The sequence below is a fragment of the Chrysemys picta genome, chromosome 23, assembly GCF_011386835.1.
Source record: "Chrysemys picta bellii isolate R12L10 chromosome 23, ASM1138683v2, whole genome shotgun sequence".
Lineage (NCBI taxonomy): Eukaryota > Metazoa > Chordata > Testudines > Emydidae > Chrysemys > Chrysemys picta.
The window spans coordinates 17,759,164-17,782,426 of NC_088813.1; the positions used below are offsets into that span (position 1 = coordinate 17,759,164).

General features: G+C 55.7%; 1 protein-coding gene across 3 annotated transcripts; it reads right to left on the minus strand.

Annotated features, from left to right (window-relative positions):
- Positions 1 to 1,321: 1,321 nt before the first annotated feature.
- Positions 1,322 to 22,111, minus strand: CSF3R (colony stimulating factor 3 receptor). Of its 3 annotated transcripts, XM_042853984.2 has the most exons (17): positions 21,949 to 22,111; positions 21,212 to 21,333; positions 19,167 to 19,277; positions 17,651 to 17,950; positions 17,234 to 17,357; positions 16,150 to 16,337; positions 14,590 to 14,744; positions 12,879 to 13,032; positions 11,778 to 11,860; positions 11,218 to 11,431; positions 9,879 to 10,070; positions 8,899 to 9,000; positions 8,203 to 8,349; positions 6,952 to 7,092; positions 5,833 to 5,923; positions 5,164 to 5,245; positions 1,322 to 4,514 (listed from the first exon to the last, which is right to left on the minus strand). In XM_042853984.2, the coding sequence occupies exons 3-17, from the start codon at positions 19,237 to 19,239 to the stop codon at positions 3,981 to 3,983; spliced, it is 2,580 nt and encodes an 859-aa protein (XP_042709918.2). In that variant the 5' UTR covers positions 19,240 to 19,277; positions 21,212 to 21,333; positions 21,949 to 22,111; the 3' UTR covers positions 1,322 to 3,980. The 3 variants fall into 3 exon arrangements, with proteins under 3 accessions (XP_042709918.2, XP_065433265.1, XP_042709919.2); XM_065577193.1 differs by lacking the exon at positions 21,949 to 22,111 and having other exon boundaries at positions 19,167 to 19,323; positions 21,212 to 21,306; XM_042853985.2 differs by lacking the exons at positions 21,212 to 21,333; positions 21,949 to 22,111 and adding an exon at positions 20,789 to 20,912.
- Between the last annotated feature and the right edge of the window lie 1,152 nt (positions 22,112 to 23,263).

Here is a 23,263-nt window from a genome sequence, read left to right on the forward strand (position 1 = left end):
TCTGCTGCCTCTGTGGAGGGCAGCATTTCGGGGCGGGTCCTTCCGCCGCCTAGGGCGGCAGAAAAGCTGGCGGCGCTCCTGCGTGGAGCTGGCTTGAATTGGAACTGGCCCATCCCAGGGCCTGTGAGCTGGGGAAGCCTTTGAATAGGATGGCACGTAAACCTCGGCAGTCAAATAAGGATTGCATCGTGGCTAAGTGGTGGCCTTTGCAGCAGGCAAGAATTCAGGGTTCCGAGCTGCAGTGGAGTTATCAGACGATTACTATGCCTGTTCTTGCAGGATGAAGACCTCCTCAGCATGGCTGGCAACCACTTGCATGTCCTCCTGGGTGCTCCACGCACCCTCCCTGTGTCACCCTTGTCAACTTTGCTTCGAGGCTCATGGTCTGAACAACGCCAAACTCTCAAAGTAAAACTTAGAGAAGAGCAGCCAAAGTTCACACTGAAATGCGAGTGTCACTTGGTTTCAACACCAAACGTTTTAAACACCCCAGGGTTATGCAAAGCTGGGAGAGTGGCGTCTATAACGGAAGCTGAGCCAGGTGGGTTTGGGGTGGGTTCAGGTTTCCTAATGTGAGTTTCACAGAAGCAAAGACAAGGTTGATTTCCTGCTGCCCTGTGTCTTATGCAGCCATTTACCCCAGTGCACAGTGGGAGTGAATTGATTTGATGGTGTTTCACACTCACATTGCACAGGGTAACTGATGGCACGTGGAGCAGAGGAATAGAGAGCCCAACCAGCAAATCTCTTTTCTCCCCTTGCTTTGCAAGTGTCTTAATAATAATGATTTTTAAAGTCAGGCACCTGTGGCTAACAGGCCCCGTTCACCCTTGGTGTCATGTCACTTCTCAGACTCTTAGAGATGACATAAAGTGCTTTGAACTTTGAGCTGTGATCTGCCTGCTCCAGCACAGAACTGCTGCTGGCCTGCCCAGTGTGAACATGCCGGGGCCTGGCTTGCCTCTCGTGTCCCTTCCAGAAAACCAGCCTTTTGCAGGAGCGCTGGACTTTGAACATCACCTAGGGCCTGATTTCCAGAAGTGCGGAGCACCCTCAGCTCTCACTGACTTCAGCTGGGTTTGGGGGCTCTCAGGAGATCAGGTCCATACTGTGTGCTCCCCCTGCCCTTTCCAGCAGCTAGATCAGGCCTGGCTTGGAGACGAATAACACCAATGATAGGATGGGCCGATATATCACTCCTGCAGTAGCCCTGGAAGGAACAGAACCCCCCGACCCGCTGCCATCTGCCCGTGAGAGGAGAGCAAGAGGAGACAGAACCATTGCAACATCACAGAAACAAATACACACACCTGGCAAACACTGAATTTCAGAACGTTACAACGACGTGTTCAAAGGAAACAAACCAAGGTAACATAAAAAACAACCCCATAAAGGGAAACCTTCCCTCTGAATGGTATACTACAAACAGAGCCGGAGTCGGGGCGGCTGCTGGGGCAACACGTACAGGTTTGGAATGGTTACATGGCTGTACAACACTTTACCTGTGAAGTATCTCCAGTCCCCACTGCCACATAACAACAGTGCTATTGGCAGCCCGGTCCACCACCCAACAGTCCCATCCAGTGCAATGTTCACAGCAACCGAGAGAACTGCCCACATGCCGAGGCACAGCACACCCAACAAATGGCTCAATTCAAAATCCTTAAAGGAAATAACCCTACTGCTAATGAGTGGAGGTCAGGTGCAGCTTGAGAAACCATTGCCTCGCAGGGTGAGCAGGGATCACTACTGGCTATATTAATGCTTGACTGCTGCTAATGCTGCCGTGAGGCGAGCAGACCAATAACTTCCTGAGCTGACGGTCAGGGTGAGCAAAATGGCTCAGCGTAAAGAAGGATCAACTCTACTCGCTGCCCAAACCCCGACACCGGGGGAGTTTTGAACAAGCCTTAAGAAGCTGCATTTCATCCTCTGGGCTTCTGAGGGTGAGCTGGGGGTGGGTTTGCGGCAGTGCGGCTTACCCCGCAGCTCCCAGTGCCCAGCCGACTCCTTCTGAAGCGTCGGAAAGTCGCTGCGCTCCAGCTCCGACGCCAGCCCAATCGATTCAAAAGGGAAACAGGCTAGTGGCGGTTCCAGTGCTGGGCTGGTAGGCCAGGAGACTCAACGCCTTAATTTACCTGCCATCTACGGTACTGCCTCCCTGTAATGCTGTAATGCTGTGGTATTTGAGCACCTCACAATCCTGTAGGCATTTATCCCAATGACACACCGGGAGGCCGGATGGTGCTTTCAGATGGGGAGCCAAGGCCTAGCGGGACAAAGGGTATGTCTACATTGCATACACAGCATGGGGTCTGACTCAGGTTTGAGCCCAAGTCCCCCTTCTATCCACACACAAATCAGTCTGACTTGGGGGTCAGCCAGCGCTCAGGACCTGGGTCCTGCTGGGGGGAGTCAGAGTCCAAGTCCTGCTGAGAGTCAGGTCCAAGCCCTGTCATTTGGCAGCATGGATGCAGGCCAAGCCCCAGTTCCGAGTCAGAACGGCTGCGTCGTGCGGTATGGACCCGTTAGCACGGCTGTGAGACCTGGGGCCGGCAATTGTAAACCCAGGTTTGCAATGCAGTGTAGATGCTCCAGTGAAGGCTTGGAACCAACGAGTCCACAAGCCCAGGTCCCACAGCCCTGGTTTACACTCCAGAGTAAACAGACCCTTTGTGACATGCCCTAGGTCACATAGGAGTGAGGACGGGAACCTAGCCCAGGTCTACCCCATCCTAGGCTAGCCTCTAAACATGGGATCATCCTGGCCCCCAGCCTGAGCAGCCGCCGGGCACACGTTTCTCACAGCACCCCAAGCCCTTGGCTGGAGGTCCCACCTTGCAGGCTGACCGGGGAGTTCATTATCCCTTTTGGTAACACGGTCCCACTTGGACACCCAGTTCATTTCACACGCCAACCCCTAGAGACCCAGCCAAGGGCCCGACTTGTGGTCACTACGGACCTAGGTTAGGTTTGAACTGGTGGCCTAGCAGTAAACAGCTCAGCGGCTTAGCACCCGTCCCCTGGCCGCAGATATCTCTTGCTGCGCTGACTCAGGGGAACAAGTGAGCATGGAAAGAAGCAAATAAATAGCATAACATTAACTTGGGGTTTCGAAAGTGCAGTGAAGTTTCTCAGCTACCCATCTCTGTGAGGGCCATGTAGAGCCGTGGCTTGGTCCTTGCCAGAGAACCCCAGGGAGCAGGATAATGAGCTTAGAAGACTGTTCATTGACATTTCCTTAGACGATAGGGAGCTTTATAAAGTCTTTAGCCAAGTCTGCGGGGCTCCCTCCCTACCAGGGCAGCACTGGGGATAGTAGCTGCAGAAAGGAGACAGCTGCAGAGCAAATCTGGACTCCAGAGCCTGCAGCCTCTGCATGGGCCCTGCACGCAGCTGATGTTCTGTTTTCAGGGATCCCCCCGTCCTTCCTCTCTGCATCATAGCCACCTTCCCTCAGCTGCAGATGGGTGCAGCTCCTTTAGGAAGTCAGCACTGCCCTGAGCGCTGGCCAGCGGGGCTGCCTGGGATGCTCTCTCCCTCCATAGGGCTCTCTGCAGCATTCCCAGCCCCACCGGCCTGGGGAGAAAGAGACTAGAGGAGCTTTCGGGGAAGGCACTCAGGGCCTGATTGTGTGGGCTGCAGAGCACGCTGCCCTCACTGAAGTCCAGAGCAGACAGCACCCAGCTCCTCACTGCCCTGAGCAGGATCTGGTCGTGAGCTTCCAGCCCCTGCCAGCCAGGGAGCCCGACTCCATATTCCTGCAGGGCGGTGGGATGCACCATCCCTGGGCGGCCGGCCAGCCCTCCGCCTCCCCAAGGCTCAAGTCACGCCAATGCTTTGAGAGTATGTGGTGCAAATGCAAACAGCAGCTTGGTGCCTATTCCATGGAGGTTTGGGTATGGGGCGGGGGGGGTGAGGCTGGCCAGGAGAGATGCATGTCTGTTTGAGCCGCCCATTCTCCTGGCCTCCGCAAGGCGCTAGAATCTCTGGAAGTCATGCAGGTCCTCGGCCCCCTCAATTTTCAGACCCTGCAGCAGGGGGAAGTCGATCAGCGGCCCCTCCAGGAAGGTCTCATCCTCCTGGGAACTCTGGCAGTGCAGCCCCGCCTGTGGGGCCCCGTGGAACCACAGGTTCTCATAAGGCTTGGGGCTGGGCGTCGACTCGCTCAACAGGGGCTGAGTGGAGTCGGACCGGATGTAGAGGGGAGATGGGACGTGCTGCTGCTGGCCCCTGTAGCCTTCTGCAACTACCTTGGCGTACTGGACGGCCCCAGCACCGTTGACGTAGGAGCCCGGCCTCGCCTCTCCCGGAGCTCTGCTGCCACTTGGCAGGCCGGAGCTGCTGGGGTGGATGTAGGATTTGGGGAGGGTCGGGAAGCTGCCAGCAGTTGCTGGGACAGGGTCCTTCTTCCCCCAGAGCGGTGCCTTCTTCTCGGCTCCTTTTTCGAGCACTGTGATGTCAGAAATGGTCACCAGGCCAGGCTCCCTCGCACTGGTTGTCTGGAGAGTCTCCTAGGAAACAGGCGTTTGCTCAGGGAATGCCAGACTGATAGTGGTGAGGTGCGTAGCTTCGGCCCCACCAGCCCCGCTGCAGGGCACAGCCCTCTCCTGACGGCTACCCTCTCCCCTATCGCCCCTTCTCAGCCCCATGGAGGGGGGACACCCTCTGCAGCACCTGCTCACCCCAGCCTTGCCCAGCCCAACTGCTGTGCAAGCCCCCCCGCCCCCGTCGTCCTGCCCCTCTCCTGCCAGGCTCTGTGTTCTCAGCCCCACTGCAGGGCCCAGAAGCGGCGCTAAGCGGGGCCTAATCCTGCAGGGCGCTGAGTAAGTCAGTGTTGGGCATTTTGCAGGATCAGGCCCCATGCTTTGCCAGTTGAGCTGTTTGCTATCTCTGACTGCCCACCAGGGCCGAGCCTGCTACCAGGTCCTACTGGCGGATATGAAGCCAGCTGCTGACCCAGCTGCTAGGAGGGCAGGGGTAGTTTCTCTTCTGTTCCACTCTGGTGCTTAACCCCTGCCCATCACTGTGGTGTCTGGCCTTCTCACCAGGGCACGGTACCATCTCCCAGCCAGGTGCTCAACTGGTGAGGGGTGACTCAATATTGTGCAGTGGAGTCAGCAGTGATGGGGGAGGACTGGCACCTGCCAGACCCTTTCTTACCTGCTGTAGGTCGGCTGGCACCCACTTGCCGAGGCTGCTGTTAGCTGGGTCCGGGACGCTGGGCCAGAACTGATTCTTCACCCTGTTGGTCACATAACAGAAGCTCAATGAGAGGCCAGGGGGATGCTTAATGACAGGGCTGCTGGCCGATCGCTCCGTCAGGGCTTGGGTTCTTGGGGGGATTGGCAGAGACGCAGCTGGCAGGGTGAAATCCAGGGCTTGGGGCTGTGTTTGTGCAGCACCCAGCAGCAAGGGGTCCTGATCCCCGGCAGAGACCTCTGGGGGCTTTCATATCACAATATAAATAATAACTGGAGGCAGTGCAGTTGCCCCAGGGATGTGTTTGGCTCAGTGCCCTTTGCTGCACCTGTCTGAGCCTGCTGGTCCTGCCTCTGTTCAGACACCCACTGATTCGCCCCAGCGGGGGATCTGGCCTGGTGTGAAAAGCACAAAGCTCCCATACTTGTGAGATGTGAGTGTCCCTGAGCCTAAGGGGGAGGAAATGTCTGCCCAGCCCTTTGACTCCAGCCCCCTCCGTTGTCTGGACAGAGATCGGTGCCCGCGCGTCGCACAGAAGGGAAGCACAGGTCACGGCTGCATCACGGGAGGCTAAGTGGCTAATAACGCGCTGCCAAGCCCATGGAGAGCTGCTGATCCCCGGGCACTCACCTCCGATTCTTCAGGAAGCAGACGATGAATAATACGAGCAAGACACACAAGAAGCCAAAGAACAGGAGGAGATACTGGATTTCTTTCCCATCTGGAAAAGAGACAGGAACTGGGTTATTCCAAAAGCTCAGCCCTTTGCATGAGGGAGTGAGGTAGGTGGCATGGCGTGACCTGAGCATTCCCCCCAGGTAGGTGGGGGTTGGGCAACAAAAATAATTAGGGGTATGGAACGGCTGCCATATGAGGAGCGATGAATAAGACGGGGACTTTTCAGCTAGGAAAAGAGACAACTAAGGGGGGATAGGATAGAGGTCTATAAAATCATGACTGGTGTGGAGAAAGTAAATCAGGAAGTATTATTTACTCCTTCTCAGAACAGAAGAACTAGGGGTCACCAAATGAAAATAGGTAGCAGGTTTAAAACAAACAAAAGGAAGTATTTTTTCACACAATGCACAGTCAACCAGTGGAACTCCTTGCCAGAGGATGTGGTGAAGGCCAAGACTACAACAAGGTTCAAAAAAGTATTAGATAAGTTCATGGAGGATCGGTCCATCAATGCCTATTAGCCAGGATGGGCAGGGATAGTGTCCGTAGCCTCTGTTTGCCAGATGCTGGGAATGGGCAACAGGGGATGGATAACAGGATCATTTCCTGCTCTGTTCATTCCCTCTGGGGCACCTGGCATTGGCCCCTGTCGGCAGACAGCATACTGGGCTAGATGGGCCTTTGGTCTGACCCAATCTGGCTGGTCTCATGTTCTTATGATCCTGGGGTGCTTTGTGCTAAGCAGCTGGAGTGGACCCAGGAATTAGTCCCAGTACCTCAGCAACCCCCATGTGCTCCCCTGCCACCTAGGGAGGGGCCAAGTCACATGCAGCTTGGGATCCAGCTGTCCCTAGAGTTCATGTGTACATGTGTGTGTGCGTGTGTGTGCACATGCCTGTCTGTGTGCACATGTGTGTGTGTGTGTGTGTGTGTATGCACGTATGAGGGGTGTGGGTCCAGGGCTATCTCCTCCCCCACCTGCCACCTGGGCCACATAGCGCCTCTGATCACCGCTTTGGGCCCATCCCAAGCGCCGTGGGGTTCCCAAGCAGACCAAGCCCACGGCCTTACCCAGCGCCAGGGTCACCAGCGTCAGGGTTGTGCTGTTGGTGCTGCCGGCTGCTGTGGACGCCATTATGTGCACTTTGTACATCGTCGACGGCAGCAGGCCCCTGATGGTGAAGGTGGTGAAGGAGGTGTTCACAACGGCGCCTAGGAAGCAGGTACGGCTGTTAGTGACCCTGAGCTCCCAATCCCGCCGCGCACTCACACCGCTTACGGACCCGTTCCTCGTCCTGGCATCACCTCCAGGAGCTAAATCTAGAGCCTGCGCTGGGGCAGTGGTCACCGGCACGAGTGGGTCTGACTGGAATCGAGCGCCCACCTCCTCAACAAAAGACAGGACAACAACAGGGAAGGGGGGAGGGGATGGTGATGAGGGAGAAGAGAAAATAAAAGGCTGATCCCACAACGTCACCCCCTTAAACTCTCTCTCCCCACACACTTCCCAGACCTATAGTACAGCCCCCGACAGACACACACCTACACACCTAGAGGAAGGATGGGCACTAGCCTGGGACTCAGGAGAGTTGGGATCAATTCACTGCTCTGCCACCGATGGCTTATGTGACCACGCGTAGGTCATTTAGCCTCTCCGGCCAGATTTGCAAAGGGATTTGAGCACCATAGGATGCAGGTAGGAACCTAGTGGGATATTCACAGATTCATAGATTCCAAGGCCAGAGGGACCATTGTGATCATCTAGCCTGACCCCCTGTACAAGACAGGCCAGAGACCTGTCCCACAATAATTCCTAGGGCAGATCTGTTTAAAAAACAGCCTATCTTGATTTAAAAATTGCCAGTGATGGAGAATCCACCAGGACCCTTGGTAAATTGTTCTAATGGCTAATTACACTCACTGTTAAAAATGTGCACCTTATTTCCATGTCTGAATTTGTCTAGCATCAACTTCCAGCCATTGGATTCTGTTAGACCTTTCTCCGCTAGATTGAAGAGCTCATTATTAAATACTTGCTTCCACGTAGATATTTATAAACTGCAATCAAGTTCCCCATAGCCTTCCTTTTGTTAAACTAAATAGATGGAGCTCCTTGAGTCTGTCACTAGAAGCAGGTTTTCTAATCCTTTAGTCATTCTTGTGTCTCTTTTCTGAACCCTCTCGACCCTTGTTGTTGTGCGGGGGATCACGCTTGGATTACTATCCATCCAGCCCATGGGAAAACGGTGCTGCAAAGCATTGGGCAGATTGACGAGGTCTTAGGTGCAGTGCCAGGGTGGCAGTGACGCAGGCAAGACTTACGGAGCTCATCGTCGGCGGTGCTGGCCCAGAAGATGGTGTAGTTCGTGATGAAGCCGTTCTGCATCTCAATGGGGACTGGGTCCCAGCTGAGCTCGGCGTGGGACTTGCTGATGCTCTTGAGGTGGAATTTAGGGGCACGCGATGGAGCTGAAGTGGGAGAAGAACACGGAAGGTACAAAAAGCAGCCAAGGGCACTGCAGTGCAGATTCCTATAGGCTCCCCAATATGGGCCGGAGAGCAAAGAGTCCTGGATAAGAGCAGGTATTTGTGACAAATCTGACTGCTTGGAAGTTGGGGAGCCCAGGACCCGCACACCTCTGCCACTGAATGCCCTGTGAGCAGTGGGCCAGATCCTCGTGCAGTATGTCAGTGGGGTTACACTGATTTGCCCCAGCTGAGCACCTCACCCAAGGACTCTGGTTGTCTTGTGGCTCTTGCATGGTGATCTCTTGCAGAAGATCATTCTGCAGCTAACCCTCTGTTCTGCCAAATTCCACAGAGCCAGGAGACACTTTTCATAAGAGCAGGGGCTTGGCCCACTGCCCTGGGCTGGACTTTCAGCGCCCCCATTCACGTGTGCTGTTGGGCTGCCACCCTCCACCCCAGAGGTGGCTGCATTTCAGTCATGCTGCCTGGACCTAGTTTGTGAAGCAGTTTGGGGTCATTCAGGATGGGAGCTGCTATAGAAACACTTACCCTTCTCTTTTGAATAGGCCGCTGTGTGCAGGGGCAGCCCCACCGTGTCCGCATACAAGGGGTACACGGAGATATTGTACAGCTGGAAAGGCTCAATATTTTCTGGAAGAGAAAACAAGAGGAGGTGATTAAACCAGCAGGGCTACAAGCACTGAGAGCCCTGTACTCAGTCATCTGAAGCAGGGAGGGCGCCCTCTGCACTGCCAGCATCTCCAGTCAATCAGGCGCAGCGGGTCGGCTGACACATCACATGTCTGCTTCCCGTCATGTACCTGGTACATGAAGCAGCATCCAAGGGGTTTAATGGCACAGCATTGACATTATAGGCATGAAAACAAACCTTGGTATGTACAGAGTAACAGGAAGGGGGGTCGTAGGATGGATACAGAGCAGAGACGGGGGGGTTGGTGGATGGATACAGAGCAGAGATGGGGGGGTCGGTGGATGGATACAGAGCAGAGACGGGGGGGTCGGTGGATGGATACAGAGCAGAGATGGGGGGGTCGGTGGATGGATACAGAGCAGAGATGGGGGGCGGGTTGGTGGATGGATACAGAGCAGAGACGAGGGAGTGGTTGGTGGATGGATACACCGCAGCGATGGGGGGTTGCAGGATGGATACAGAGCAGAGATGAGGGGGTCGGTGGATGGATACAGAGCAGAGACGGGGGGTTGGTGGATAGATGGATACAGCACAGAGATGGGGGGTGTTGCAGGATGGATACAGAGCAGAGACCTGTAAAATTGAGGGGCAGCTCAGAAACATGGGGGGTCAGAAGACACAACCCAGGATGCCCCCCATAAGCCCGGGCCGGCAGAGTGCTGCCATCCCCTCCTGGCAGGTGTCCAGCCTCCAAGGTTCCGTGTGCTGTGGACAGACCTTGGACCAGTGAATCGAAGGGGCGAAAGGCCAGGCACCCACTTTTGCTGCCCCCCCACGCCCCAGGCTGCTGCCCAAAGCCTGCCCCTTAGCGCCCTACCTCGGATTAGTGCCTTGGTGGCACTCCTGTTCCGCTCCATCTGCCAGCTCCCGCTGCGGCTGGCTGGCCCCGGCAAGGATGTTTGGCGCCACTCAAGTATGTACCCAGTGGCTGCGGCTCTGGGCGCCTCCCAGTGCACCCAGAGGCTGTGCTCATCACAGGGTGAAGTGTGGATCCTGGCCAGGGGCTGACCTGCGAACAGCATGGGACAATGCAATCAGGCACAGACCGTCAGGGCCGCAGCCCCAGGAGGCAAGAGGGGTGAGAGAAACTGTGTGTGGGATACGGGGGAAGCCGAGGGGCAGCGGGGGAAGGGCAGCAGAACTGGTGCTGCTGCACTTTGAGCTCACCGCGGAGTCAGTAAAACCAGAGGAGGCCATGGACCCTCTGCAGCCGCCTCGGCTAGCGGAGAGGGAGTGGGGCCTGTGAATCTGCGAGCAGAGGAAGCATCTTCTCTTGCCAAGCAGCCATGAGAATGTCAGGATTCAATGCCTGGTCTGGGGTCTCACACCCTCCCCTTGCTCAGTGCACAGGCCTGGCCATTAGTCGCTCTCTTGTCATTCAAACAGGGGTGGCTCCAGGCACCAGCGCAGCAAGTGTGTGCCTGGGGTGGCAAGCCGTGGGGGGCGGCCTTCCGCCCGCCATGAGGGCGGCAGTCAGGCTGCCTTCGGCGGCATGCCTGCGGGAGGTCTGCCGGTCCCGTGGTTTCGGCAGCAATTCGGCGGCGGGTACGCCAAATCCGCGGGACCGGCGGACCTCCCGCAGGCACGCCGCCGAAGGCTGCCTGACTGCCGTGCTTGGGGTGGCAAAATACATGGAGCTGCCCCTGCGTTCAGAAGGATGGTTCAGAGATTACAGGCCAGCTCCTCTGCTGGTGTAAACTGGTGTCACTCCATTGGCGCCAGTGGAACCACCCTGAGTCACACCAGCTGAGGAGCCGGCCCTCCAGCTAATCACTCTCGTTAGCCAAAACACGCTCCTGGGTCAGTGTGGTGTCTGCCGGGCTTCACCCCCTGCTCCCCTGAAATGTTCTGCGGCCCAGGAACGCACCGGGGAGCCCATCTCGGGGTCGCTGCATGTCTGTGGGATCAATGAGGAGCCCAGAGATCACACTCTGACAGGCAAGTGCCTCTACTGATTACTGGGGCAGTGACCAAATAGAGACAGTCCAACTTCCTGGAGCCAGACAAAGGCGCGACAGGGAGGGCTCCTAGCCCACGTGCAGCCGAGCTGAGAAATCAAAGGGTTTCTGCAGAGCGGAGCCCACCTGAAGGGGCTTTCAGGGTTTCAGAGACATGCTGCTTTGAACAGACTGCAAAGATGTCTAGCGAGCCCCTACCTTTCTTCTCAAGGAAGATAACTTCTGTTGCTGCAGACTCGCCTGCTGAGTTATAGGCTGCGAGATAAACTCTCCTGACCCCAGCCAGCACAGAGAAACTGCACTGCCTCTCTGTCGTGTTGCAGACAGCTGTGAGCTCCACATTTCTCCGTCTGGGATTCAGGGAGACCCAGTATCCCAGGATCCTGCCATTCCTCTCGTTCTGCTTCAGAGCCTGCACAGAGCGGGGAGAACAGTGGTTGGGTTAGCGCGGGGACCCCGGCCGGGGACCAGAGCCCGTTGTGGGGCACCAGGCAGGGGTGATTTACGGTGTTCAGTGCTTGGCTCGTAGGGGGATGGGCCCTATAGAAACACCTGGGGCAGGGGAGAGAAGGATGAGGCAGACTGTCCTAGCAATGGGGAGCCCAGGACACCGACAGGGAGTTCAGATACGGGGCTGTGACAGTCTCAGCGAGCCCCATGATTAAGTGCTCACGTGCCTCTTCCCCCACAGACAAGCCGTGTGTAATAACAGGGGAGCCACATGTGCATTCTGCTGTTAGGGTCATGTCCAGCATTACCTTCCACAGCAGCTGAACCTCCGCTCTCTTCCCAGAGTCCACGGGCGTCATCTTCCACCAAACGTCCAGCTTCCCTGCAGGAGCTAGAGCACACAAGAGGAGGGGTTTCTTTCACCCGTTCCTCACAGCTGCCCTTTACTGGTACAGATGTGACAGACCCAACACAGATGTGCTGGTCTCAGTGGATCAGAACGTTATTAAAATTCAGTCTTGCACCTTCTTCAGCTGCAAGCCCCATTCCTAGGCCTGGTCTACAGTCACAAGTTGTACCACTGGAACTCTGCCGGGGCAGTTACATCGGAACAGCCCCCGTGTGGGTGGGTCTTTTGGTATAAAGGTGCCTGACGCCAGGTTAGTTTCTCCGTATAGGAGAAGAGGAATAGCTGTATCAGGACAAGGCCCCCTTAGCCCAGTATAAACAGATGGATAAAAGATCACACCCCAAGGGACACTACTTTACTGGGACCAAACCTGTGTGCAGAGCAGCACATACATCATGGGCACCTTTGGGCAGAGCCCTTGTCTCCTCGTTGTGCACCGAGCTGGCCCATTGCCCAGCAAATAAACACCCGTAACAACACCTGCCCCAGGGTGGAAGCCAGGCCGCGTGGGAGAGCGAAGCGGGCCTGACCCACACACCAAGGGCTGTAAATGGGCACTGCTCCCAGCACGGGGAGCCTTAGAGACCCACTGCAAATGCCAATAAGCAGGGGTCGGACCCCACGCCCTCAGGCAGCTCTGGGCCTTTTCCTCTGCCCTCCCCAGTGCCGCATCACCAAGCGCTGTGTGTGTCACTTTGTCCTTCCATCCTGCCCGGTCACTCAGCAAAGCCACAGACCCAGGTTTGCTGTGGGATCACAATGCACCAGCACTAGGGACGCTGTGGGGTCCCAGCCCTAGGGCTCGGTCTGTGGTCTCTCTGCTGAGGCTGCCGGGGTGGGTGTATGGGACAGCAGTGAGAATGGTTTCACGCAGGGGCCTCCCAACAGCCCTGGCATGGGAAGGTCTCTCAGCCAGGCCCAGGGTCCCTGAGCCTGAGCCAGTCAGACCCTGCCGGTGCGGTGGTACCATGGTGTGGCTGGTCCCCCTGTCAGGACCCACCTTTCTCGTGGGTGATGAAATTCCACCCTGGGCTCCACTCGCTCCAGTAGCCCATCGCTGTGACCCGCCTGCAGCGCACCTGGAAGCGATAATCCGTCCCAAACAGGAAGCCGCAGTGATGGGTCTTCAGGTTGGGGCTGACAATGTTGGGGACCTGGTTGCAAAGCAAAGCAACATCGTTTGGCAGCTCTCAGAGGCAACCCCATGTGGACTCTTGCTCAGATGTGGCCGGGTTGAGGCCCCGATCCTCGTCCGGCTTGCACCCCGTGCGCCATTCACACCAGGGCAAAGCGTGCCGAAGTGGGTGTGAACAGCTCCCTGGGGTAGCCCCTGACACCCCGTTCTGCTGTGGCAGCCTTTTGTGGATGTAACTGAGGGTGCGAGGGGCCAGGCCTGGGGGAAGCCGGCCCCGCTTCTCTCTAGCTCCTTCCCAGAAAAGCTTTTTCACCCCTCTGTGGACAAAGCTGCCCAGCCCACTCGAGACGGGTCCGAAAAGAAGAGTCACATGCAGAGTGTGGGACCTGATGGGCAAAGTCCACTGCAGCCAGGAGATGGGTTTGGCCCAGTAACGCAGCCTCCAGACCCAGGGGGAATCAGTCCCTGAAACTGCGCCCAGAGAGCCCTGCTCCTAAAGGCCAGGGCCAGGCTCCAGGGGCCTGGTGCCGCACACTCCCCAAGGGAACCCCAGGCCTTTCAGGCGGGGTGGGGGGTGTTACACCGAAGGGAGGGGAGAATCAGCCCAGGAAACTTGTGATCTAAACAAGGGAACTGGGCTGCTTCAAACTAGAGGGACATCTCCAAAGGCAATCTGTGTCGCAGGTTGCCAGGGAGCGGCTCTGGAAACGAGCTGGCGGCGGGAGATGTCTTGAGGGGGCTGGAATGGCAGAGACTAAGGTGTGATTGTTAGTGGCTCCGAGAGGCTGTGTGGCCTGGATCTCTCTGCTCTAGCCTCTGCTTGGGGGGGCAGGCTCTCAGCCTCGCTCCACTGGGCTCCGTGGGCCAGATCCCCAACTGGTGCAAAAGTGGCTGGTGATTTGGAGTCACCCACCGGAGATGCCAACTCCCTTTGTGGCATCTAAGCCAGTGGCCCGGTTGTCCAAAGAGCCCAGAGGGCTGGGTGTGAGCTCTGGGAAATCTGATCGGGGTCACAATGGGAGCTGCTGAGGGTGGGAAATTTGGCTCTGATGGGGGGCGCCGCGCACTTGGAGATGCAGCCCTGAGCTCTCGGGAAATCTAGCCGTCAGTGCCCAGCAGGCTGCCCCTCTTCTGTGCCCCATCAGCAGTGGGCACCAGGGGGTGGGGCGAACCTGGTGATGAGGGGACCGGGGGTCAAACGGAGGTGGTGGAAGTGCAGAGTAAATCTCTGGACTATCCATGCAGCTCCTGAGTGGAAGGATGCTGAATGGTTACAATCGAGGCGCAGATGGCGCATTGTAGGAGTGGGGACTTGAGGGGGACAGGAGAGGTTTCCTTCCCTCCTTCCAAACAGGAGAAAGAAGCCAGTGACTCACTCCTCTCCCCTCAGGAGCCGGCTGGAAGAGCAGCTGGAATCTCCCAGTTTACAGATGGGGAAAATGAGGGGCTCTCAGTCTCCCCCACGGAAACAGAGGCAGGAACAGATCCCAGGCCACTAGACCATACTTCCTCCAAAAGAACACAGCCCTATGGCGCTATACCCCACCAGCCCCCTCTCCCGGAGCCAGTCACTCACCAGAGTCCATCCAGGGTCCTCATGGGTCCTGTAGCGGAGCTCACACTGCTGCTCTATGTGGGAGCTGGTGGGAGCCACTTCCCAGGCCACGGAGACGCAGTCAGTCTGGAAAGGGACTGACTGGATGCTCTTTAGGACAGGGGGATCCAGTTTGGCTACAAGGAAGAGAGAGAGAGAGAGAGATAGACGGGGCTCAGGCAAAGCACACAGCCAGGGCTTGACCCCACTCGCTGTTTGCCTGCACACCTTCTCCTGCAGTCAGTGGGAGTGCCAGACACGGGGGATCCCAGCCATCTGTCTGATTGGACTTAGTGTTAGTCTTAATCCTGGCTCTGGCTTTAAGCCCCAGCGAGGTGAGTAAGAAAAATAAATGGTTAAAAAAATGCAGCATGAAAAGACCTAGGGAAATAGAAATAATCCGACAAGGAGTTGGATTCAATATGCAAATGAAATGAAACAGTCTCCCATGCATGAGCCTCATGGCATTACAGGGAGATTGATCCATAATTACAGAAGGGGAAAAGGGGCCAATCAGAGATTGAGGGAAATGTATTATTATTAATAATTGACAATAACTCATTAATTAATCCTTTCTTTGACATTCCTAGTGTGTCTTTCCCCCGAATCCTCACAACGCACTTTATCCCCCCCTCCCCTCTGGAGAGGAATTACCCCACTAGTGCTGTGATGCTGGGCTGAAATGCAGCCGCTGTTTAGCAGCGCGGCTCTGTGCCGCAGCTCAGAACAGGGCGAGAAGCATCATCCTGCATCAGTCAAAACCGCCTGGAGGGGGGATGCAGTGAGCAATTATAATGGCTGCATGGGAATTTGGCCAGGATGTTGGGGGTTAACTCCTACTTAGTCACCTCCGCCCAACACCCGGGGCTCTGGTAGCAGAAATCCCAGGTACTGATACAGCATATTCGAGTTTTTCAACAGGGTGAGGATTTCACCTGCAGAATTGGGCACTTAGGGCCTGCTCAGTCAATGGAAGGACTCGCCCTGACTTTGATGGGCTTCAAATCAGGCCCTTAAACAGCAAAATAATAGTAATAATGATCCATTGTATTTGATAGGAAGGTTCCATTGCTCAGTAGTTTCCAAAGGGTTAATAAACGACTCGCTGATGAAGGAGACAAGGCCGGGGAGGTAATATCTTTGACTGGATCAACTGCTGATGGTGAAAGGGACAAACGTTCGAGCTACACACAGCTCAATAAATGGTTAACCACCTGTTAGAGGGACCAGTCAGTCAACAGGTTGCTTAGAACCATCTATAACATTTTGTGCTGAGACGCTTGTAACCACCTATAACACATCCTGCTAACATCTGTAACCGGCTTAGAACAGCTAGTAATCCTCCATTAACCCTTTGGAAACCATTTATATATGGAACCTTAAAATAAAGTGTGACCTAATAATCTAAAGCATTTTAATGGGACTTGGTTTAACAGAACGAACTCTCCTTCTCTCTCTCTCTCTCTCTCTCTCTCTAAGTTCTTTTGTCCAGACTCTGATTTGTAGGTGGCTACAAAGGAAGCCCCCAGCTCCGTTACACACCTACATCCATGGGGTCGATGCACAGATGCTCAGACTCAGCTGTGCCCAGGGCATTCTGGACTGACACCCAGATGTCCATTTTCTGGTACAGCTGGAGAGACCTGCGAGGAATGGTGCAGGAGTTCTGGCCGCCTTGTGGGATACAGTCTGGGATCGCCTCCTGGGAAACTTCACACTGGCCTCTGCTCCTGCAGTGGAATGAGACAGGGTCAGTCTGTAGGTCCCCACTAATATTCTGTGTGTTCTCACTGGAGACCCATCAGCCCGAGGTACCAGCCTCACCTTCCTCTCAACGTGCGCCCAGTGGGCACACCCAGGGACACGGAAATCCAGGTTCTGTGCAGGTGCAGAGGGACCCTCTGAGTAACACCCAAAGCTAGGCCAGAGGCAGGGGAAATACAGTTCTTGAAGGGAGAGCTAAGCTGGGCAGGTTGAGCCGGACTGCTGGCATAGGGTCAAGGCTGGCCTCGTCGAGAAGATGGGCTTCTGCCGGCAGCAACTCTCTGAGGTGCAATCCCAGAGGCCGGTGTCACGGGGAGGCTGGGATCAAGTCTCAGTGGCTCTAAGTTTGCTCTATGGTGGGTGCCTATAATCCACTTTGCCATGTGGTGTCAGGAGCTCTCAAACTGGCCCATAGGGGGTGCGGCAATCTGGTCCTGCTCGGGGCTCTGGGAGCCAGTTCCGGCACACAACTCTGAACAATTAGTGCTGCACAAGGTACCAGCGGGTGACGCTGGGACTGTATGGCCAAAGGACACAGCGAGGGAAAGCAACAAGGGGCTTGTACCGAGCAGCCTGCAAGACGTGGTATCCCCCGGAGCACAGATGCCTCCAAACAGTCGGCAGAGGGCGCGCTGGAGGCCTCATTGCTTGGGGCTTTTAAAAGCAGATGGGACACAGCCCTAGATACTTGAGGGGAACATGCTTTACCGGCTGCTGCTGGGTACAAAGGGGAGGAGGGGACCAAAATGGTCCCTCTAATTCCTAGGGCTCTCCATGCGCGGTGTGCAATGGGCAAAGAGGCCTGACCATGGCCCTGCAGATGGATAGGAGGCCATGCATGGGGCTGAGGCTTATCACTTACTTGGAGCTTTTCAGAGTCACTCTGGCTGGGAGGTGTCCGTCCATGCCGGGGTCCCAGCGGCACGTCAGGCTGTTCTTACTGAGGTTCATCATACAGGTTAGATTCTCAGGCTTCGATGGTGGATCTAGGCCAAAGCAAGAGAGAAGTGAGAAGGTATTCAGCGCCAGATCCAGCCAGCCTCTTGGAGACATGGCTGAGGGAGCAGTCCAAGTGACCGTGCCTGCAAAGGAGGTGGTGGCCCCTAATTACCTGCCCCCACTGGGAGTTCAGTTTAACCCAATTTGCATGTGCAAACGCAGGGGTTCTGGTGCAAGGCAAGGGATGCAGGTGCAAATATCAGGAGGAAGGGGGTGTGCTATTTGCACATGCAGGTAAACATGGCCCTTTGAGTCGAGGCCAGAGAAGGGTGAGACTTACAGCCTGCGTGGATCTCTGCCATGCCTATCCGCTGCGGGGTGCCGTTCCACACCACATAGCACCACAGCTTGGCCCTGGTTCGGTTGAAATGGCTGATGGTGAGATTGGAAACTTCTGCTCCTTCAACGCTCTTGTGCTGGCTCCCTGACATGGACTCGCTGTCGAGTCTCCACGTGATCTGGATTTCCTCACCGTCCAAGCCACCGCAGCGGTTGCTTTGGATGGTGCAAGAGGCCGTGACTGTAGATCCCAAGAGAATGGTGGGTGAGTCCACTGCTACCCAGCCACAGGCTCGGGCCCCTGCAGAGGGAAAGAGAACAGCACATCAGGGTGACAGGGCCCTGGGCCTGCACAGAAGGGGCTGCCCCTCTGGCCTGCTCCTTCACTGGCAGGCCAGGGACTCCTCCTTGCAGCCTGAGCGTGTTACTCTTCTTTCCTGAAAGCCAGCCCAGTGTTTAGAAACTTGGGCTCCATCTCGCCCAGCATCTCATCTCCAACACGGGGGAGTGGTGCCAAAACCCTGCAGTTATGGGGTAACCTGCCTCAGGAAGAGGTTTCCCCCAGCCCCTGCTGGTTGGCTGATGCCCTGGAGGAGGAGACTTTATACCCCTTCCAAAGTTATAGGAATTTTAACCCTTTCGATAGCAAACCTGGATGGTCGTTTTAGCTAGATAAATGTCCAAGCCTTGTTTTGAATCCTGATAAACGCTCAGTCTCAAGGAGACCTTGTGGCAGTGAGTTCCACAGCCTAATGGTGCAAAACAGTATTTGGTTTTGTCAGCTTTAAATTTGCTGCCATTAAGGTTGAATTTTTCTTCCCCAGATGGAGATTTTAAGGAGCAGTCACATTGCACAGCAAGGGGCCACGTTAGAGTCTGAAATGGCAAAGGAACAATCAAAGGGCCAGACATGCGGACAGTGCCCTTTGTTAGAATGTGAAGGGTACCAGCGCAGAGACGTCAGCAGCTCCAGCATTGGCTCGGGGGACTGGGATGACGCCACATGGGCTGTGGGACTGGGATGCAGCCCGGGCTCAGGGGTCTGTACTAGAGGATCACATGTTAGGAGTGGGACCCTTGTTTGCTTTTGGGCTCTTGTTGGAGCATCGCCCATGGAGCACGGCTGAGTCATGCTCAGGCCATGGTCACTTCAGTGGGGCTCTTCAGTTTCAAAGCCCTGAGACATCGATCTATTATTTTCACTTGTGGCTGGTGAAAGGCCCTGGGATGGGAAATTCTCCACTTATCTACAGATCCAGGGTCCGGTACCGCCAGGGTAGGGGGAACGTCCCACCACTCTTCTCCAGCCTGACCTGGATTAGCCACCTCTCCGACAGGCTAGTCCCCAACACCGTCACTGCCTGGCCCCCTGTCTCCACTGCCAGGCAGCACCGTTTCTGGGATGGACACTAGCAAAACTCATTCCATGCTGGCCACAGAATTGACCTCAAGTGCATCTGTACGGAGTCAGGGATTTCCCAGCTCCTTGCTGGGAACCACGTCCCTTTGAAACTCACCTCCCAGGAGCAGAAGGAAGAGTGTGGAGCATCCCAGCAGCATCGAGTTCCAGTGCGTGGCCATGATCTGCATTCACAGGCTGAGTCTCCTTTACAGGCCTGGGATGATGGCTGTGGAGATGGGAGTGTGCTCAGATTAACCTGGCCTGGTACAACCCTACATGAGAGACTTTCTGAGTTACATAGCAGGCAAAATGTACTGGGTTCATCTATCTATCTATCTATCTATCTATCTATCTATCTATCTATCTATCTATCTATCTATCTATCTATCTATCTATCTATCTATCTATCTATCTATCTATCTATCTATCCCATTCCACCCCCCCCCCCCACCCGTCTATCTATCTAACATGGACACACATGCTAACAGGGATAAATCTGATACATACACTACATTTGTATTTCACAAAGCAAATTTCATTTTGCACCAGCCCCCTGAGGCTGTGAATTTCTCCCTTGGCCTGAGTCATTTGGTTAATTGCATCAAAGTGTTTCCACACAGTTCACATTGTGGGAGAGCAGAGCCAAGCACAAATGCTCTTGGTGCTACCCATGTTACAGATGGAGGTGGCATGTGATGGGTCCTCTCAGTGCTCGCCCGTGGTACATACAGACATGGGACATGAGGGTGTTCCACGCCCCTCCAGCTGTTCCCATCGAGTATGTTTGGGACGAAGAGGCTCATAGGACACAAGGCCTGTGGTGCCTGCGGCCTGTCACTGCCCATTTTCAGGCCACCTCTCTGTGTCAGAAACACATTCACGCAGCCCCTCCAGCCTGGGAAATACAGTAACTGGAGTGGCTGTGGGTGTGGTGATGCCCAGGGTGAGTGATTGCTCCTTGGCTCAGGCAGAGACTTGCCACCCCCAAGTCTGAGCTCAGACTAGCCCTGCTCCATGCCAGAGCCACAACGCTCACGGTGCTGTTTGTAACACGCTCGCTTAGCCCCGCAAGCGCGAGTCTCCATCCAGGCCGGGAACTCGCTCCTGTGTAGGTACCCCCACAGTAAGAGCCTGTCCCTGCTGCTCCAAGGAACTTGCCGCCTGTACAACCAAACCTTAGCGCTGCCAGACTGCATGGAACAACCTCCCCCCCCCCCCGAGCCTGGTGCTGCCTGAGCTGGCAAAGAGCACAGAGAATGGGAAAGCACCATGGGAGTAAACCAGCCCCATGCGTGGGGAGAGGCTTCAGCCTCCAGCCCGACCCCAGCCGCCAGCTCAGAGCTCCGCTCAGCCTCGCTCAAGGCAGCCAGGTCCCCCGGCTCCTGCAGAGAAGGGACGGCCGCATTCGTGTCCAGATGTGGCACTTCGCGGTGCCGGGATGGTTTCACCTCCCATGCCATCCAGTGAGTGGGTTTAAAGAAACGTGAAAGGTGGCTCACGGCTGGGGCTGTTTATAGTCTTACGAAAGGAATGAGTGAGGAAATGCCTCCCTACTTGACAGGCCACAACTGCAGGCCACTGGGATCTTGCCTCCCCCTCCTCTGTAGTCCGTTCATCCTCTAAACTATTTTTAGTTTCTTCTTCCCAGCACCTCCCTACTCCCCCCTCCTCACCCCTTCCTCTGCTCTGGGTCCCAAGTTCTGACTCCCTCACCTGCTCCTTGCTGCCAATTCTCACCAGGATTGGGGCTGGAGATCCGGCTGCCCCACTGAGTCCCACGAAAGGAGCCCCTGGGCAGGGGGTCACTGGTGTGGGAGCCTGGCTCGGTGGTGTGTGAGAACGGGTTATTCCGTCTCTCCACCCCGCTGCGGAGAAACGAGCCGCGGACAGCCTCAGTTTCGGGGATAACACTTCACAGCTCCAAAGCAAACTTTAAACAGCTGCTGAATGGTTCTGAGCCGCAGCAGCAGGACGGTGCTGAACGCCGGGACCCCCAGATTCTCAAGAACGCATCATTTGCTGCCCGGTAAAAGGGGGATGATCCACCCCGAGCAGCTTTGGCCAAGGATGGAACCGAGCCAGAGCAGCGGGATCCCATCAGAGGTTCTGTACAACCCAAGTTTGAGTCAGCACCCAGCCAGCACGAGCTCCATCCCTTACCTCATCTCAGCGCCTCGTGCGGCACGCTCCGGCTCGCTGCTCCCTCGCAGGACCGGCCCCTGGCTCCCAGGAGAGCAGAGTGTTCCAGCTCTTCTCTAACATGTTGCTTTCACCGTTAGTTCCTCAAAAAAGAAAAAGAAAAAAAAAACAACAACCCACCAACCAGTGCCGTTAATTGCTCTGACTTTCAGAAAAGGTGATTGCAAAATGCTTCCCCGCAGGCTGTATCTGCCTGGCTTTCTGGCAGGAAGGAAGGAGCACATCACACGCAGCGAGTGGCTGGGGAAAGGGCTCCCGGCTCATCCTCCTCCCCTGCCCACCAAGCTTTGAAGGGAGTCCATGAGCGCCTGGGATGGGGCAATAATGGGTTGGTTTGCTGTGACCTGGTGGAGCCAGCTGGGCCGGCTCGGCCTCTGAGAGGCTGGCAGGGGGAATACAGCCTCCAAGGGGCCCTGGAGCAGAGCGCAGCCTTTGGGAGGGGCTGGACGTGCACTTTAAGTGCCCTTGTTTGTACAGCCCAGTGCACCGTTCAAGGCAGCATCACACGCTGAGAGCTCACATCCACCCTGTTCATCTGCTGCATGTTCTCCAGGGCTTTGCCCAGCCAGTGGCACGTCGGGGAGAGCCCCGCCATCCCCCAGTCTCCACCTTTGTTCCCATGGGCAGGCCCTTCCACAGCTTTTGGTGCCAGCTGTCCCCTCACCCCACACCGGAGAATAACCTTCCAGGGTCCCTACTGTGAGTGCTGCCCCGGCCCGCCCTGGGTGACACTCCTGATCTTCCCTGGAGTCTGCTCCTGGGTCCTTCCCAGCAGAGACTGAATGGGGAAGGCCTAAATCAGGATTCTCCAGTAAGAGCTGGTGGAGCGGCCGTGTGCTGGGACACAGGGTCCTCCAAGTCGCAGAGCCATAGAGTTTAAGGGCCGAAGGGGCCTGGTCTGATCATCTGGACTGACCTCCTGTGTATCAGAGGCCACCAAGCCCACCCAGCACCCGCCCGCTAAGCTCAGCTGGCGTTTTCTAAACACCCAGCGTTTCCTGCCCCAAGGTGACGAGCGGGTGGGCCCTTGCAAAGGCTGCCGAGAAAAGGGGAGACCCACCTCCGCAAAGTCCCCGTGGGTTTGAGGACATATCTCCCCCCAGCACAGCATGTGCTCAGCCAACTCCGTTCCAAAGGCCCCAGGGGCTCAGGAGAGCACGCTGCTGACTTTGATTCACCCAGGGACGATGTGGGGTGCAGTTCAGGTGCCATTGAAGTGGAAATCAAGACACAGCCTTGACTATGGCACTGCTGGGATTCACTCCAGAATTCACCTCTCCAAGTCCTAGCACAGTTCTTCGGGGCTCCCTTTGGCCATGATGAGAACTGGCCATCTAATCCTTTGTATCCCGCCTCTTCGCCAGTGTCTGACCCATGACAATACTCTGCCTCGCGCCCCGGGTTGATTTTGTTTCCTTAACAGCGGCTTGCGAGGGGCTTTGTCAACAGCTATTTAAAGTCCAAATCAACTACATTAGCTGGTTCTCCCTCTCCAAGAACTCTAGTAGATTGAAGAGGTGCAGTTTTTCCTTTACGGAGCAGGGCTGGTTTGTCCTTGTGGGATCGCGTTCATCTAGGCCTTTCAGAATTCTGTTTAATTACAGTTTCAACCAGTTTCCCTGGCACTGTGGGAGGATTCTCTGCTCAGTGGTTCTCCTCATGTGAACCTCACTTGCTCCTGGTGTGAAATGGGAATAACACTGATTCCCCACACAGGCTACACTTGCAATGTTTCTGAGGTGCTCAGTTACTGCAATGACGAGACAGAAATACAATAACCCTTAACTCTGCCTTAGCAGGGCCCCTCTAGCGCTCAGAGGGGGGTTATCTTCTGGGCCCTTTCATAGTTTTGCCTTTTTTGCTGAGATATCCAACTGTGGTTATTGAAAATTGTATTAAAATTGTAGGTTGTCACTTTAAATTTCAGATTTTTTCCTTGGTCCTGCTTGCAGGCTAGGGGGTTCTGTAAGGAAGTGTGCAATTGCAGTTGGTCTGGAAAGAACCAGTCTACTG

Bases quoted from the DNA above. Each gene is read 5' to 3' on its own strand.
- CSF3R (XM_042853984.2), bottom strand. From the start codon at position 19,239: ATGCAGATCATGGCCACGCACTGGAACTCGATGCTGCTGGGATGCTCC. The intron at 14,745-16,149 runs GTGTGTAACGGA...TCTTCCTTGTAG, and splicing joins CATCGACCCCATGGATGTAG to CCAAACTGGATCCCCCTGTC. The intron at 10,071-11,217 runs GTAGGGGCTCGC...TGCTGTTCGCAG, and splicing joins TATCTTCCTTGAGAAGAAAG to GTCAGCCCCTGGCCAGGATC.